The sequence below is a fragment of the Ailuropoda melanoleuca genome, chromosome 8 (assembly GCF_002007445.2).
Source record: "Ailuropoda melanoleuca isolate Jingjing chromosome 8, ASM200744v2, whole genome shotgun sequence".
Lineage (NCBI taxonomy): Eukaryota > Metazoa > Chordata > Mammalia > Carnivora > Ursidae > Ailuropoda > Ailuropoda melanoleuca.
In genome coordinates, this window is record NC_048225.1 from 63883469 (window position 1) to 63901967 (window position 18499).

An 18499-nucleotide genomic window follows, 5' to 3' on the forward strand; every position below is an offset into this window, starting at 1 on the left:
TTTGATGTAGTGTTCCATGATTCATTGTTTGCGTATAACACCCAGTGCTCCATGCAATACGTGCCCTCCTTTTCAAAGCCAAATGTTAGGAGGATTCATCTTTCCCATGCTGGCTCCCTGTGAGAGGGTCTGTTTCTCCCCCTGGTCTGTGCTCCTGGGTCTCTCTCTTCTGCCACAGACCCACAAGTCCATCTAGCTCCCCACCACCTCTCTGCCCTTCCTCTCTTCTTCAGTGTGGCCTCTTCTCTGCATGTAGTCGTGGGGTTTGTTCTGCCAGTCTTTGGGTCATTTTCTGAGTTATTTATGCCGATAGGGGTGTTATCTAGGTTTACCTGGGGGGCGAAGTGAGCACAGGGTCCTTCCTGTTCCACCGTTGTCCCCAGAAGTCCTCATCTGATGATTTTATAAATTAAGTTATTGATTCCATATATTTAAACATTGCCAAAACATCAGATTGTCAGCTAGACATACATATTTTGAAATATTGGGTTTTAATACCTGAGATTCGTGGTGAATATATTCACTTCACTTCATAAACCAAGATCTCTTTCTGGGTTTTTATCTCTTTTCCTTGTTGAGCACAAGTGACACTGGGTGTGCTGACCCCTCCAGAATACCCACATATGGTAGTTACAGCCTATAGAAAGTTCTCTGCCCAGGAAGACCCTCTGCTGGGGGGCACCTGGGTAGCGCAGTCGTTAGGTGGCTGCCTTCGGCTCAGGGCGTGATCCTGGCGTTCCGGGATCGAGTCCCACATCGGGCTCCTCCACTGGGAGCCTGTTTCTTCCTCTCCCACTCCCCCTGCTTGTGTTCCTTCTCTTGCTGGCTGTCTCTCTGTCACATAAATAAATAAAATCTTAAAAAAAAAAAAAAGGAAGACCCTCTGCTATATGAATCCATGATTCGATTAATAATAGTGAGTTTACTGTGTAAGGATTGAGATAAACCTTCTAATTATTTCTAGTGTATCTTTGGACTATGACTAAGCATCATTACCAACCGGTAATTTTCCATTTATTCCTGCATTGAGTACCTGCTTTATACCAGGCACTGCTGCTGCATGCTGGGACCCCTGAGATAATTCCCTACTATTACAGAACTCAAGGTCTCTTACAGGAGCCAAAGTAGAAAGATACTAGCCTGAATGTATGCTGTGATAGTTTGGGTGGTATGGTCACATGAAAGAAGAGAGACTAACCCAGCCTGGGAGAAGTGATCATTTAGCTGGGTTTTGGAAAAATGTGTGAGTTGGGCAGGTGAAAGGGTCAGGGTGTGTGGGTGGCTGGGTGGGAAGAGCATCCTAGGCAAAGGGGAAGTACAGATCTGGACCCATAAGCAGTGTGGCATGTTCTAGAGCCGAAACAAGATGGTACCAGTGGAACCTGTTTTGCAAATGGGAAAGTGGGGAAAGGTAAGATTCCCCAGGAGGTAGGGCCAGGTGACAAAGGACCTTGAATATCACAATGAAGGATTTCGAGCAAGAGAATGAAGTGATTTGATTTAGAAATGTCTCCCTACAAGGGAGCATAGAGTTATGTGTAGATGGGGGGCAGTGAGAATAGAGAAAAATAAACCAGTTATGAGACTCGAAATCCTGGAGGACTAAGGTAAGACGGTGGTAAGGATGAAAGAACATGGAGCCAGGAGCTTCCGATGGGCTTGTGGAGGAGAAAGGAAAGACGTCCAGGCTTGTGCTGAGATTTCTGGCTTGGCCACCCAAGTGGAAGGGGATAACACTGCAGAGAGAGGAGGTAGGAGGGAGAGGCTTGTGTAGAAATAAGTAAGTTTTGTACATGTTGAAAATCTAACACTTAGGGGACAGCCAAATGAACATCTTCAATCAGCAGTTGGGTATATAGATCTGGGGCAGTGGGAAGTGACAGGAGCCACAGAGCCAGCAGCCCAGGAAGAGTGGGACAGGCGGAGGAGAGATGGGGCGAGCGCCAATCAGCGTTAAAGTGTGGGGACCTCGAGGTATCCTGAAAGCAAATGGTAAGAAGTAGGAGCGTGACATCCCAGGCAGAATGAGGGACAGAGCCAACGGTCACATGCGATGCAGACGTCATGCGACATGAATACTGAGCAGCTCCGTTAGCAGAGGGGCTGCACGGCAGGGTGCTGGGGTGGCTGAGAGACGAGTTTCTAGACAAACTTTTCAAGCACTGTAACCATGGAGGGGAGGCGGGCAAGTAGACAGTAGCTAGAGGAAAACAAACTGCGAGAGGGGGCTGCTTACGTATAGTTTTACTGAGAGAGGTCAAAAGGGAGCCTGTTGCAAAGGAGAGCTTGCCAAGTGCAGGAGAGTGTCAGTGACACAGGATGGCTGGCCCTGTGGCCAAAACAGGCATCTCCTCCTCTGGAGGAGGGGGACTGAAGACAGGTGTGAGTGCAGCTAAGCGTCGGGGAGGGCTGGGGCTGGAGGGGCCGTGCATGCAGCAGGACATGAGGTGACGAGTGACCGCTTACTCCCTGAGGACCCTGAGGACCGGAGAGGAGCAGAAAGGTGGGGCGGGCAGGCAGTGCTGGTGCTCCAGCGGACAGTGGGGCATCTGTGCGTGTGCGTTCACGGGTGGGGTTTCTTGGTTTTTATTTTCATTTGAGTTTTGCTTTATTAAAAATTATTTTAGCAGTTTAAGAATAAATTAGGCATGGGCTCTTATTTTTACTAATTCTTTGTATACTGCAATTTGAATATCATGCTTTTTGTGTGTAAATGTAGGCCCAAATGAGCTGTGATCCTATCATGATTAAACATACATTATGAATGGCAATTTCTTTTGGTTCTGAACAGGACTACCTTGAAATTAAAAGAATGATTTTCCCGAGATTTTACTTTCTTAGCAACGCTGAACTCCTTGATATTCTAGCTGATAGCAGAAATCCTGAGTCGGTACAGGTAATATTATTATTCTCTGTCAGTGATACTATTTCCCAACCAGGTCAGAATTTTATAGTGTTATTGACACTTGTTTCTGGTCCACAGCCTCATCTTATGAAGTGTTTTGAAAATATAAAACAATTACTGATATGGAAACAAGAAATGGGGCCTCCTGCTGTGATAATGCTCGTATCTGCTGAAGGCGAAACTCTTCTGTTGCCCAAGTAAGACATACGTGTTACAAATTAAGCATTCAGACTCTGTAAAACTTCCCTATTTAACACCTCTCTTTGGAAATTTCTGATATCTCATAGAAGTTTGCTAAGCAAACTGTTTCTTCAAAGATAGTGTACCTAGGCAGAATTTTACTTCTCCATGTCTATATTTATTGGTATTATCCTGAATGCCAACACGGGGTTTTATTATAGGAACTTCGGAAGGCAGTTTACTATTTGCTTGGCGTTGTTAATGCTGCTTCCCCCCCCAGCCAGGCTGGCTGTGAACGGCTGCAGGCCGGGCTCATCGCTGGGTCCTGCCGCCACACTGGTCCAGTTTGCCAGCCAGCCTTTGGCATGTGGCTCCTTATGGGAGTTGATTAAAAAATGCTGCACCCAAGTGTCCCCATCCACCAGAGTCCCTAACCCAACCCTGACCTAGGCTGGCTGTTTAAAAGAGCCAGTGAGGAATACAAAAATGCTTTGTAATATGATTTATCTAGTTTGTCAGTTCATGTTTTACTGGAACCTCTTAATTTTGTAAATCCATGGTTTCGATTGATGTCAGAATTCCCTACAGTTAGGTGATATGTTGTCTGCGTAGCTTTCCAAATTGAGATCTAGAAAAAAACAAAAATTAGAGAATTGTGGTCCTTTGGCCTGTGAATGTTGTAAGTGTAGAAAAGTTAGCCTACAGCCTTATCAAAGGAGTGAAACATGGATAAAAATTGTTTGCAAATTATTTTTGAAAAAATTATAGGAAAATTCGTGTAAGAAGTGCTGTGGAACAGTGGCTGGTGAATGTAGAGAAAAGCATGTTTGATGTGCTGAAAAAGTGAGTACAATTTTTAATCCTAAGATTGCATTATATATATATTTAAACTTGGTTAATTATCTACTAATCCAAATGGGAAGTATCTGCAGAAATGTATGGAGTAAAGTCTTATGAAACGGGCTTTGATAGACTATGACAGCACATGGCTGAACGGAAAATAAGCATTTTTACGGTGTGAATGTCAGTTGGAGAGCATGATCAGGGACCACGTTCGGGCTTGATTTGTGTGCGTAGGGCTCATTAGTACCTGCAAACTGGCCAGGAGCGGAACTCGGGGCTGGACGTTGCTGCCTGCTTTCCAAGGACCCAGTGCCCAGCAGGCTCGGGCTGTAGTCCCTCCCACTTCTGCTTCCTCGCGTCGCTTGCTTGGTTCAGGCTTTATAATGTTCTTCTGTTTACCTTCCAGTCTGTGTAGAGTGAAGAGAGAGCCTCAGAGCGTGAACTTTTCAGAAAATTTGGCTAGAGCCGTCTTGTACATTTCTAATTATTTGTTTTTGGTTATAGAAAGGCTTTTTATTGGTCTTGAGGTTTTAATATCGGTATTTATGAATACGATCCTGAAGCCAACACAAAGCTTCTGGAGCAGGGCAGATTATTACTTACTTACATAGATAACCACAGTGGCTTTCCTTGGCTCCAGTTCTTCGCTGGGGTGATGTGATGAGAGCCAGCTGTCTTTCGCGTGAGGACAAGGAACCCCGAAAAATGCATCTGGGCACTTGAAAGACAAACCGATTTTCACTTATTGCTCTGGGACTTTTGTCAGATAATCTTATTTGCTATTAATGATAGTTCTTTCTCTTTCTTCACAGTTCTTTTAAAAAAGTCTCTTCGTTTTCATGTTTAGGATGACAAATTTTGTGCAGTGTTGAAAAGCGCAGATGACAGCATCCTTCTTTTGTTCCTGATTTTACTGGGAACATTTCCAACATCTCACTGTTTGTTTATGATGCTTGGATTTCTGGGATATGCCCCTCATCAAAGTAGAGTTTTATTCTACTCGTTTGCAAAGTTTTTAATAATTAAAGGATGTATAAATAGTTCAGAGTTTTTTTTTTTAATGAATCTGTCAAGAAACCCAAATACTCTTTTGCCTTTAATTTGTGGTTGTCATGAATTAGAATAACAAATTTCCTTATGTTGAACTTCCCTTGATTTTTCTGATCATTTTGCGGGTCCGCATACTTTATTTTCTAGAAAACTGTATTAAACATTTCCTCCTTTTCTGTGGGTTTGTCCTTACCCTTGTTTTATTTCTAGCATTTATTTGTAATAAATAACTGTGTCACCAGCCCTGTTGGCTCCTTTGACCTTGCCCCCGTGTCTGCAGATTCCCTTCATGCGCTGTGTCCTGCTGCTTCACTGCTCCCCATTCCCGTTGTATGTCTTCCGGTCATCAGCGTTTTGGTCTGGAGGGGTTTTCACTGACTATTCTTGCTTTGAGTTTCTTCCTGTCTTTTGGGGTAGCCATGCCAAAGTCATAAACATTTCCTTTTTTCTAGTGAATACTCTTAAAATGTTAATGTACAAAGTGAAACATTTTTATCAAAGCCTATAGTAAATATCTCCAATTTATCCGCAGTGAGCATGGATCATTTCCTGATACCCTCCAGTCACCTCCTCCATTTTATAATCATGCAGGATTTTATTCCAAATGAGTTAGTTCTCTGTTTATGGATCAATAATTATCTAGTCTTAGTAAGATTCTTGGTTTGTTTTGGTTTTGTTCATTAGTGATTCACAGGTCTCACATTTTAGAGTTTGTTTTCCTTCTGCTATATATATTTCCAAGTAATTTTTTCCAGAAAACATCTGTGAGTGGCAAATATTTTTATTTTGCCCTCTTACTTGCAGGCTAGTTTGAGTGGAATTAATTTTAAGTTCAAATCCAATTTGTTGAATGCTAGCTCCCCAAAACGTCACCACACCGACATGTTGATAAGACAGAGTTGATTGTGGGGGTGAAGGAGAAGCCCTGCTGAGACCCCCAGAGCGCCCAGGCACCCAGGCGAGGAAGGATTAAGCTGGAATGTCTGTCGAGCTGTGGCAGTCTGGTTTCCAGTGGGCCTTGCCGTGTGGGGCTTGATTACAGCTGGACAGAGATCAGGGGACGGCCGTCTGGGAGTGGAGGACAAAGCAGAGCAGGGGCTGCCCTTTGATGCTGGGTTTTGGAAAAAGCATCTTTTTTGTTTTCACACATGCCCGGATGGTGAGGTATTATCTTCATAACACATTCAGTTTGGCAAAACAGTGTCTTCTTCCTGGAAGCCTTTTCTTATTAGCTTTTGAGTGTGTCCTTGCACTGTTCCCTTTGGGGAAGTGATTTCTCTTTCATCAAATATCACAGGACCTGGTGGTATTTGATCTCACCAGAAAATGTTCTTATTCCTACGTCACACTCCCCATTGGCGGAGCAACTCTCAGATACTAGCAGCTCTTGAGATGGCCCTGATCGCAGAGAGTGTCGACCCCGGGTTAGAACCAGTAACGGAGCCGTCTGTGGCTGCGTGAGCTTTGTTACAGCTGCTTCCCCAGGTTCCTAGTCGGACCGGCGAGTCCCTCTCCCTGTCCCAGCGGGTACTGGTGTTCAGTTACAGCGGCAGGCTTGCGCGGCTGCAGGTGACAGGACAGATGCACAGCCCCAGTCTGGGAGCGGCGTATCTTCCGGTGGATGGACGTTCCTTTCCATTTCCCCTGGACGCTGCAAGCTGCCTTTGTCACTTCCCCAGCACCCGGGTTCCAGTGCTGTGTCGGATGCAACGGCCAAGTCTCATGGGAAAATGCCAGTGTCAATGAACTTTGGTTCCTTTCTTCCCCTTTCTCCACTTCCCTCCCTTCCTCCCTGTCTTTCCCGCCCTGTTTTCGGACGTGTGGTGCGGTGCAGGTCCGATTCTGCTTCTCTCTCCAGCCTCATTGGCCCTCGGAGCTTTCCATTCCCAGTGGCCACCGGCAGCTGAGTATGGGGCAGGGGGTGTGGGGACAGGCAGAGCCCACTGCGGTCCCTACTTAGAAAGCTCTCTCCTCATCACCCTGAAGAGCCACCCCCGCCTCCCTCTTATTCTGTCAAACTTGGCAGGAGTGTTCTTTGGTGGCTCTTCTCTTTCTATAATTCAGTCCCAATTTGCTTGCATCTGCTAGAGACTTTTCAAGTTGTGAATCCCCTGGAGCATACTTTCTTGTGTTCCAGTGTTTTCTATGTGTGTATGTATATATATGATATATATTATTATGTAGTATTCATACATTATCATTTGAAGAATATTGTTCACGATGAAGACAGGATTATTAAGTCAAAAATCGTGATCCACTCTCTCCCAAGAGACTAGAAAAAATCAGAATAAATATTTCCAAAACCCTGGAGGAAATAAAATAAAATATAGTGTGCTGTGTATGTGTGTATTTATATAAATATAAACACAGGGGAAAGTGTCAAAAATAGAAGTAAGATCTTAATTTAAAAAAGATTTTGTCAAAAGAGAAATGGAACTACATGTTGTTTGAGAGAGAAAGCAATGCTACACAAAGTTGTGAATAAAAGCAGTAAGGACAGATCACATAACAGCAAATGAAAAGAAAACAAAGACATAAAGTAAAAGGTCATTTTAATTAATGAAACATACGTTTGCCACCGATGTTGTTTTGAAATATATAGAAAGTTGTTATAAACCTATTTTTCCTCAGTGGCAGTGAAAATAATAAAATGAAAACAGACACCATTTGCAATTATAGCAAAAATTAGAAGAATCAATATTCATTTTAACAGTAAACTAGATTCTAAATTGTGATGATAAGAAAAGAAGCAGTTGAAGAAGAAGAAAACGAGTGAAGTTTCATGTCGAGCATTTCTGACACATGGCATCGGTGATGAAACGTGCAGATTGATCGATTTGACTATACAGAAGCTAAAGACTTCTGAGTGGAAAAAACCCACTGTAACAATATGCGGACGTTTTCTGTTGGCACATATTAACTTGATCTTAAATAAAAATGTCTGCATATTTTTCATGAATCCTATTTTTTCCTTATGATTAATTTTTAAAGGTAAATGCAAGGCTTTACTGCTAAAATTCATTTGATGGTTTCAAATTATTTTAAATACTGATTTTGTCATTGGTAGTATTAGAAATTCAAAGCTAGGGGGCGCCTGGGTGGCACAGCGGTTAAGCGTCTGCCTTGGGCTCAGGGCGTGATCCCGGCGTTATGGGATCGAGCCCCACATCAGGCTCCTCCGCTAAGAGCCTGCTTTTTCCTCTCCCACTCCCCCTGCTTGTGTTCCCTCTCTCGCTGGCTGTCTCTATCTCTGTCGAATAAATAAATAAAGTCTTTAAAAAAAAAAAAAGAAAGAAATTCAAAGCTAATGTGTGTCATCTCCCCCTTCTAGTTTTACCATCCCAGAAACTCAGTGGCCCCATTAGAGAAGTACAAGTGATATTAAAGGGAAATTTAAGGAATATGCATTTGCATGAATTAATAAGGCTCTGTTAACTGTAGCATTTGGTCCCATATGTATACCTAAGTTGGAATTAACAAACCAGAGATCCTAAACGAAAATCCCCCCGTGATCTTGTCATGCTTGATCATTAAATGGCCACTATGATTGCACGTAATAATAGAAATAAAATGTTTTGCTTGTAGGTTTGTAAGTCAAGGGGTCGAAGACTGGAGCTGCCAGACTTTTTCTACGTGGGTGGTGTCTCATCCAGGACAAGTGGTCCTCACAGTGGTGAGTTAGTTTGTGGATATACTGCCCAGAAAGCAAAGATTTAGAAATAAACCATTATGAAGGGTACTAATATGTGTCACTTACTTTGAAATGCATCAAAAAATAAGATGGACGGTTGGATGGAAAACTGAACAGATATGTGAGAAAGTAAATATAGCAAAAAATAAGCAGGAATATAGGTGGTGGGTATATGGGTATTTGTTTTATAATTCAACTTCTTACGGTTTTTAAATTGTTTCATAATAAAATGTTGGATGAAAATAAATCCTAAATTATTTTCTCAGGGACAGCCCTCTGTTGCAGTGTATCTGGTTTCTACTGCTGTCATTAGAAAGTTGCTACACACTTAGTTGCTTAAAACAGCACACGTTTGTTATCTCGCAGTTGTGTCTGTTGAAGGCCTCACTGGTGTCACTGGCCAAAATCAAGGTCTCAACAAGGCTGTATTCCTTCCCAGAGGCTCAGGGAAGAGTCCCTTCCTCTCTCTTTCCCAGTTTCTAGAGGCCACTGGGATTCCTTCATTTTCAAAGCCAGCCTGTTTGCATCTGTCTGCTCTTCTGTAGTCAAACCTCCCTCTGCTCACAGACAGAGAAAGTTCTCCACGTTTAAGGGTACATACGATCCTATTGGCCCCACTCAGGTAACCCACAATACTCTCTCCATCTGAAGGTCTTGATTTCATCACTTGCAAAGTCCGTTTTGCCACATCAGGTGACACAGTCACAGGTTCTGAAGAGCCACAAAGGAATATCTTCGCAGGGAGCCTTCATTCTGCTCATGGTTGCTGTTCTGGGCCTCAAGGAAGAAAGAAACAAGGTCTGAAGGGATAGCAAGGAAGCCAGCACGTAGTGCTTTTAAGAGGAGGAACTCGTGAGGTAGTGGTCAAAGCCAGGAGTAGGGAATTTCCCCTGTAGACCGTGTTGAAAGAGAGAAGGACAAGGACAGATCTCCAGGGACATCCACATTTAACAAGCAGGCATAGGAAGGGGCTCCATGAAGGGGAAAGCCAGAGGCGTCAGGGAAGCTAAGGGAGCAGAGAGGGAACTGGACTGACGTTTCTCTGCAGACAGTGAGCGGGTGCCATTTTGAAATGCTCTAGAGAGGTCTGAAGTCTCAGTTATGTCTGTCAGTGACGAGTTCCCGCACACTTGGGAATAGTGGTTCTCCTGCACTGATGAAGGAGGAAGCCCCAGCCCCACGAGTTACCCTCATCAAGTGTCTATATAGCAGACTTGACTTTATTAAGTTCTCTATTAAAGATAACATCACATCTTTTCACTGTGCCTTGCCCCACCACAACTGTCACGTCTCTGTTCACATAACCTGGGATTATGGACACAAATAAGGATGTCCGATCTCCCGGTCACCTATATCGTGCACTTTACTGAATTTTGATCAAATATTCGAAGATCCTGAGCTGCAAGGGCTTGTGTAAGCTGTTGTCTACAAAGGCAGCAAAATGATGGTGAATTGGTCTGGACATTTCTGTGGTTGACCAGGCATCCAGATAATCAGATCTGCTTTATGAAGAGAAGATCATCCCCAGATCCCTGGTCCTCCAAACATGCTGATCAAGAAGAAGTGGTTCATTATAGGCTTGAACTGAAATCATTGAACAGACTTTGCCAAATTTCCTCCCCTGTCTGCCCAGCCTGCTGCTAACTCCCCACCCCAGTGTCCCATTGATAATGTGCCTGTGTGTTCTGGCCACGGAGAATTTCAGTGTGGATTTATCCAGGCCAGAGCACCTGACAGTTCCCTTCCATCTAGCTGAAGAGAGAAAGATCTGGTTCACAGCCTGCCTCACCAGAACTCGCACTGACGCAGCCTAGCAATGGGGACTTGGCCCATTGGATGCTCTCTCTGAGGCTGTGAATCTTGAATAAATGCCTCAAACATAGCTGTGCAGTGGCTTTTGACCAGGCTCCTTGGTGCGGTAGCCTTGACAACGATTCCTGCCGCCTGGCCCAGACTCGCTCCTGCCCACGTCCCAAGCCATGTCTCTCTCCTCCTGTTGATCTGCCACATCCTTTCAGAAAGCCAAAGGTGGTTTCTGCTGCATGCAGCCAAGAACACAGACTGATATGTCAGGCTCCACACCCTCTCCCCTCTTACCTTGCTCTGGAAGAAAGCCCCACCACCATACCTCTTACCTCTATGCTAACTATTCCAGTGTTTATTTCTTTATAGCCTTACATGTTTCTTAGGTACTTCAGATTCATGAAATCCCAAAACAAACCCACCACGCCCCTTCCCCTCCAGCATGCTCTTCCTTTGGTAGGTGCTATCCTAGGGACTGAAATCACAGTTCACCCAGTCACAGGCCAGAAACCCACAAGCCTCCTGACGTGTTCCCCTCCACTGACTCCCAGGTCAATGTGACCTTAATCCAGTGGCCTTCTTAAAACAACTCTGCCATATGTGGAGAGAGTGAGCCTCAAAAGATGGATCAAATAATGGAAGTCATGCAGAGTTTCTGAAAATTATGATCGCAGACAACATATTCTAGGAAGACTATTTCTGGGGTGAGTTGAGCACACTGTCCTAATTTCTGGAGTTTTCTACCATTATTACTGTGTCCCGGGTTACTACTCAGTCTAGTGATGATGGCTAAGAATATAAGATTTTGAAAGTCGAACTATCGGTGATAAATATATTTCAGTTTATTAAAAAATAAGGCCCCAGGAGCATTAATAAAATTCAGTGTCTGATTATCAAATACATTCAAATGTGTAAGCTCTCTTTCACACACAAACACACATACACACCCCGTGAAAACATCTGGTTTAATTTATAAAGTTTATTTTTCAGTGATCATCTTTACATCTTCCTTTTGCAGAGCCAGATCATGTTTTACAATGATTGTGTCAAAAGTTTCGTGAGTTCTCATTCAAGAGCAGAGCTGGAGAAGGTCCATGCCGGCGTGATCCGTCACCTAGAAGAGATTGCAGGGCTGGCGGCGCTGGACACCAGTAACACTCGCACGCAGGCCGTCCTGGGGGCGCTCCTCACGCTCTGCGTGCACTGCAGAGACATCGTGAGGGATTTGCTGCTGAAGGACATCTCCAGTGAGGGGGATTTTGAGTGGACGAGGTAAGTAGATCTCAGTTACAGTAAATTCATTCTCTACCTCAGGTTTTGTCAAACCTGACTTTTACTTTTCTGGGATTTATAGAAATTCTGGGCAGACTGTGTCCGTTTGAGTCCCCCGTGCCTATGCTTTCTTCCTTCTCTTCCACTGTCCCTCCCTTCACTTGAACCTCCTTCTGCTTCATCTTCCTGGATGGGCTTCGCTCCTCTCATCGTTCAGCCAGAGCACAGCCCTCCCTCAGGCCTCGACTCTTCCCTGTGTGCTGTGCCTTCTGGAACACTCTAAACTGGGAAACAAACCAGAGAACGTTTCTAGCCAGTTCTCTACCTCGGAGCACCCTTTCTCCTACCAGGAGCCTGGTAGTATATATTCATACGTATGTGTTTCATACATGAAACACCACAAATGTGAAACTGTGGCATAACAGAGCCACTGTCCCTGGGGAAAGCAAGCATAAGATTCCTATTAAAAAAAAAACTTTTTTTTTTAAGATTTTTATTTATTTATTCATCAGAGATAGAGACAGCCAGGGAGAGGGGGAACACAAGCAGGGGGAGTAGGAGAGGAAGAAGCAGGCTCCCAGCAGAAGAGCCCGATGTGGGGCTCGATCCCACAACGCCGGGATCACGCCCTGAGCCGAAGGCAGACGCCCAACCGCTGTGCCACCCAGGCGCCCCAAGATTCCTATAATAAATGTGAAGTTTCAAACGGCTGAGTTATTTTTTTTTCTTTCCGAAGATTCCTCTGTTCATGGAAAAATAACTGTCCTGACTGCAGAAGGTCTTTGATTCTCAAGAAAAGTTAATTTTTAAGAAATTCTGCACGAGGGGCGCCTGGGTAGCGCAGTCGTTAAGCGTCTGCCTTCGGCTCAGGGCATGATCCTGGCATTCCGGGATCGAGTCCCACATCGGGCTCCTCGGCTGGGAGCCTGCCTCTTCCTCTCCCTCTCCCCTGCTGTGTTCCCTCTCTCGCTGGCTGTCTCTCTGTCACATAAATAAATAAAATATTAAAAAAAAATTCTGCACGAGTATAAATTTCCTTATTTTTGATGCAACAATTTCCTTTAAACACTAGGGAAAATGGAGCAGAGAGGCTGATATTTTGACTAACACTACTTGAATTTTACTGAATACTTTATATTTGATATATATTCACATGTTCATTTTACTGCAAAAGTATAACTGTATATTTTTAATTGCCAAAGAAATATGCTGTATTGATGAACCGTCACTCAAAAGTTCAATATGTCATTATTACTTTCTAGTAACTCTCTTTGAACGTGTAAATGAAAGATGGAAGAGCGTATATAGAAAAGTAAAGTAGGAAAGACATGATTCTAACCAACTCTGAGCATCTCTGATTCTAGGGCTACAGTTCCTAGGTTGTATGCCAAGGTGCCCCAAGGAATGCGCAGGACACTGCATAAAATTTTAAACTTTTGAAGGACTCAGAGGACTCATGTATCAGACACCAAGCAAACTGGTAGCTCAGAGTAGTTGACAAGTTTAACATTAGACCATTAAACTTTAGAATCATCATATTGATGATTTCTTATTCTTGCAAAGCTAGGTTTTGGGCAGTTGCTCTGATAAAGAAGCAAGCACTAAATGAAAACATGGATAAGAAACAAAATTGACAGTATCCTATCTGATTCTAAGGCTTGAGAAATTGTGCAGTGCACGACAGGTACACACATCCCATTAGAAGGTAATGGTTATTATGTAGAAATGAAATAATTTCATTTCAATTTATTTGTATATATTTTAAAAATAAGCTACCAAGTTCATTAAGACAAAAATACCTTTAAATTGCTTTGGACCTAAAAATTAATGAAATTAACTATGAGGTATTTCTTTTGACTATGGTAATCAAGAAAAAAAACTGTACTACAGGTGCAGTAAATCAAGCAAGTTTGGGAACCTCTGTTCTCAGGGAAGAATAACACGGGGAGTATAGCTCTGGAAATTAAAATTTATTTAAATGATGATTTAGTACTTGAATCATAAAATGATTGCTGGGTCTTAAGATAGCAGATACCTTTATACTTTTGCTTACCATTCCTTTACTTCGGCACAGTAAAAGCCGTATCTGTTGAGCCCATAGCTAACATCACACACAGCAGTGAAAAGCTGAAAGCTTTTTCTTTAAGATTAGGAGCAAGACAAGGATGTCTGCTCTCCCCACCTCTATTCAACGTAGTACTGCAAGTCCTAGTGAGAACAGTTAACAAGAAAAAGAAATAAAAGGAATCCAGATTGGAAAGGAAGAAATAAAACTGTCTCTCTTTGCAGATGACATGTAGAAAACCCTAAAGATGCCACCAAAGAACTGACAGTCCTAATAAAAGAATCCAGGAAATTTGCAGGATGCAAAGTCAATATACAAGAACCAGTTGTATTCTATACACTTACAATGAACTATCAGAAAGAGAAGTAAAACAATCCCATTTACAATTACACCAAGGGAATAAAATGCTTAGGAATAAATTTGACCAGAAAGGTGAAGTATTTGTACACTGAAAACTCAGTGAATTATGACATTAATGAAGGAAATGGAAGAAGAAACGAATGAAAAGACAACCCATGATCGAGGATTGAAAAACTTAATATTGTTAAAATGTCCATACTACCGGGGTGCCTGGGTGGCTCAGTCATTGAGCATCTGCCTTTGGCTCAGGGCGTGATCCTGGCGTTCTGGGATCGAGCCCCACGTCGGGCTTCTCCGCTGGGAGCCTGCTTCTTCCTCTCCCACTCCCCCTGCTTGTGTTCCCTCTCTCGCTGGCTGTCTCTCTCTCTGTCAAACGAATAAATAAAATCTTTTCAAAAAATTTTTTAAAAAATGTCCATACTACCCAAAGTCATCTATAGATTCAATGCAAAACCTCTCAAAATGCCAGTGATTTTTTTCACAGAAATAGGAAAACCTAAAATTTGTATGGAACCACAAAAGACCTCAAATATCCAAAACAGTCTTGAGAAACAAGAGCAAAGCTGGAGGTATCGCACTTCTTGATTTCAAGCTCTATTACAAAGCTGTAGTAATCACAACAGTAGGGCATTAGCAGACACATAGACCAATGGAACAGAATAGCCCAGAAATAAAACCACACATATATGGCCAATCTATGACAAAAGAGCCAAGAATATACAATGAGCAAAGGACAGTCTCTTCAATAAATGATGCTGGGAAAACTAGACATCCCCACGCAAAAGAATGAAACCGGACCCCTATCTCATGCCACCCACAGAAACCAGTTGAAATGGATTAAAGACTTGAACATAAGACTTGAAACCATAAAACTCTTACTCGAAAACATAAGACACTAAACTTGTCATTGGTCTGGGCAATAATTTTTGAATTTGACGCCAAAAGTAAAGGAAATAAAAGCAAAAATAAACAAGTGGGACTACATCAAACCAAAAGCTTCTGAACAAGAAAGGAAATCAGCGACAAAATAAAGAGGCAGCCTACTGAATGGGAGAAAATATTTGCAAACCATGAATCCACTAAGGGATTAATATCCAAAATTATATAAAGAACTCCTACAACTCAATAGCAAAAAAAATCTTTTTGGCTTAAAAAATGGGCAGAGGAGCTGAATAGACACATTCCAAGGAAGACCTACAGATGGCCAACAGGTGCATGAAACGCTGCTCAGCACTACTCCTTATCAGGGGAATGCAAATCAAAACCACAGTGAGATACCACCTCGCACCTGTCAGGATGCCTATTATCAAAAAGACAAATTTTGGTGTGGACGTGGAGAAAAGGGAAACGTATACGCCATTGGTGGAAATGTATATGGTGTACCCACTACGGAAAACGTGTGGCAGTTTCTCATAAAATTAAAAATATAACTACCATATGATCCAGCAATTCCAATTCTGCATATTTCCCCTAATGAAGTGAAGTCACCATCTCAAAAAGATATCTGTACCCCATGTTTATCGCAGCATTATTTATAATAGGCAAGACACTCATTAACTGATGAATGGATAAAGAAAATGTAATTTATGTGTAGAATGGAATATCACACAGCAGCCATAAAAAGGAAATCCTGCCAATTGCTACAACACGGATGGACCTTGGTGGCATTATCCTAAATGAAATAGGACAGACGTTGTATGACCTCACTTACATGTGAAACCCAAAAACACTGAATTCATAGAAACAGAGAAGTGATTGGGGGTTGCCGGAGGCCAGGGGCAGGGCATGTGGATAATGGATGAAGGAGGTCAAAGGTACCAAATTCCAGTTAGAAGATAAATAAGTTCTGGGGAGTAATGGATAGCGTGGTGACTCTAGTTAATAATACTTCATTGTGTATTTGAAGGATGCTGAGATAGTAGATCTTAAATGATGTCATCACAAGAAAAATAAATTCATAACTATGTGAATGATGGATGTTACCTAAATTTATTGTGATCATTTCATAATACGTGCATATATCAAATCATTATGTTGTATGCCTTAAACTAACACAAAGGTCTGGGTCATTATCTGTAAATCTGAGGTAAAGAATACATACTATAAAGCTACAATTGGGTTGCAATTTTACTCGTAGTCTTATAGAGGAGAGAACTAATGGTTAGTCACACGATTCACAGTGTTCCTAAGATAAGTACCACAATAGCATTTCTCTCAGTTGCTCTTGTTGTAAGGATCCTGGTTATAATGAACAATGTCTGAGCCACATCTTTATTGAAAACCACAATACGCTTCGTAGGGATGATTCTTGTGTAAATCCTCTGTTTGTGCTGGGCCCACATCACAGCAAAGCAGCAGGACTCCGTGAGACTGTTTTCATCACAGGGAAAGTGCTCACATGCTTGTAGGATTCGGAGTTCTAATATTTCATGTCTAACATAGTCACTGATGAACTGTCCATAACTCTTCATTTTGTTCTAACGTTTTTATTTGTTTTTTACTCAACACTCCATTTTTAATCTTTGTTATGTTTCTACTTGTGAAAAGTAAAACTAATTTTGCCCAAATAATATGCAAACTTACAATATTGTTTTCAGGCATTTGCAGTATAAATGGAATGACAAACAGAAGTTGTGCTATGTGTCTCAAGGAGACGCCAGCTTCACGTACGGCTACGAGTACTTGGGCTGCACCCCCCGGTTGGTTATCACGCCCCTCACCAGCAGGTGCTGGCTCACCCTCACCAGAGCGCTGCTCCTGAATCTTGGAGGCTGCCCCGCGGGCCCCGCCGGCACGGGCAAAACGGAGAGTGTCAAAGATCTAGCCAAAGTAAGTGCTTTCCGTCGCCAGAATCCTGGTAGTTGTGGTTGCGCAAACCTTAACAGTATCTTAAATTGACACCGTTCCTGCTATGAAGATGTTCATAACATTTAACAAACACCTTACCAGATTCACTAAGTGTATTTGTATGTATTTGTATACATTTGTATAACATCCAGTGTATTTGGATGTAATTCATCCATTCACTTTTAAATGTCCCCTGTGTGCTGGTTCATGGGACCTCTGCAGGCCAAATATGCTTCTGTTTACCTGGGATTCCACTGTGCCAGCTGATGAGTGAGCGGCAGCATTGTCCCCTTCATGTAAGGGTGATTTTGAGCTGCACACAGACTTCTGCCTGGTCGTGTGTGTGTGTGTGTGTGTGTGTGTGTGTGTGACACACACAGAGACAGAGAGCAAGACAAGTAACTGATGAAAGTGGAGGATATAGTTTGATGTCACAAGAATGACATTGGTGAAATGCTTTTTTAGTTTTTTGTTGATATGTTTTAAAAACAGGACGTTAGTGTCCCTGTACTAATCAACTTAATTCGGAGTGTGTGTGCGTTTACACTCTACTAAGTTTTGTAAATTTCTATATTTGGTATGTAATTCATCTGGAGATTGCAAAGTTTTCTCAAAAAGTAAAGACATTTTATTACTCCAGAAGTTTTAGCGTTAATATTGTGTCATAATTTAAGAGATCTGTTAAAATAGCATTTTTGTTTCTCAGTCCTTAGGCAAACATTGTGTGGTCTTCAACTGTTTCGAGGATTTGGATTATAAGGTAAAGCTTATTCATATATATGCAGGAAAAAAATATTGGGCACATAAAAGAAATAATTCATTGAGGATTGAAAGAACAAGAAAACTATTTCTCTTGGAGAAACCATAAGTATGAACAGAAGTGTAAATGCTATTAATTCTTTTAAATTAATAGAATAGAAACTTAGAATGTAATAGAAACTTAAAACACTATGCAATTTACTTTTATGCAACTGAACTACTTAAGACAGTGGTTTTCAAAATTTTGACAGGGACTTTTCCAAACAAAATCTGATATGGGACATGAATATATTTAAAAATTAAGAGTACTGCTCTGTTAATCTAAATTTATTTATAAATTCTAACTCTATACTTTTATTTACTGAAAAGGTAATCATTAAGAACAATGAGACTATTACAGTTAACACAAAAATTTGAGTCAGAGTTTGTATGGATGATTATAATTTTATGCCAGCCTTATTTTGCTTTGGTGGCATATTACCTAAGACATAGCTCATAACATTCCGAAATATTTTTTTAAAAGATTTTATTTATTTATTCGACGGAGACAGAGACAGCCAGCGAGAGAGGGAACACAAGCAGGGAGAGTGGGAGAGGAAGAAGCAGGCTCATAGCGGAGGAGCCTGATGTGGGGCTCGATCCTGCGATCACGCCCTGAGCCGAAGGCAGACGCTTAACTGCTGTGCCGCCCAGGCTCCCCAACATTCCGAAATATTTATTGAAA

General features: G+C 42.2%; 1 protein-coding gene across 1 annotated transcript in view; it reads left to right on the forward strand.

Moving 5' to 3' along the window:
* DNAH14 (dynein axonemal heavy chain 14) overlaps positions 1-18499 on the forward strand; it is a 363900-nt gene that overhangs the window by 129837 nt on the left and 215564 nt on the right. Inside the window, exons 25-31 of the mRNA XM_034667630.1 lie at positions 2792-2896; positions 2984-3102; positions 3854-3928; positions 8564-8651; positions 11491-11744; positions 16767-16998; positions 17723-17776. Coding sequence (XP_034523521.1) covers positions 2792-2896; positions 2984-3102; positions 3854-3928; positions 8564-8651; positions 11491-11744; positions 16767-16998; positions 17723-17776 — 927 coding nt within the window. The remainder of the gene's footprint in view (positions 1-2791; positions 2897-2983; positions 3103-3853; positions 3929-8563; positions 8652-11490; positions 11745-16766; positions 16999-17722; positions 17777-18499) is intronic.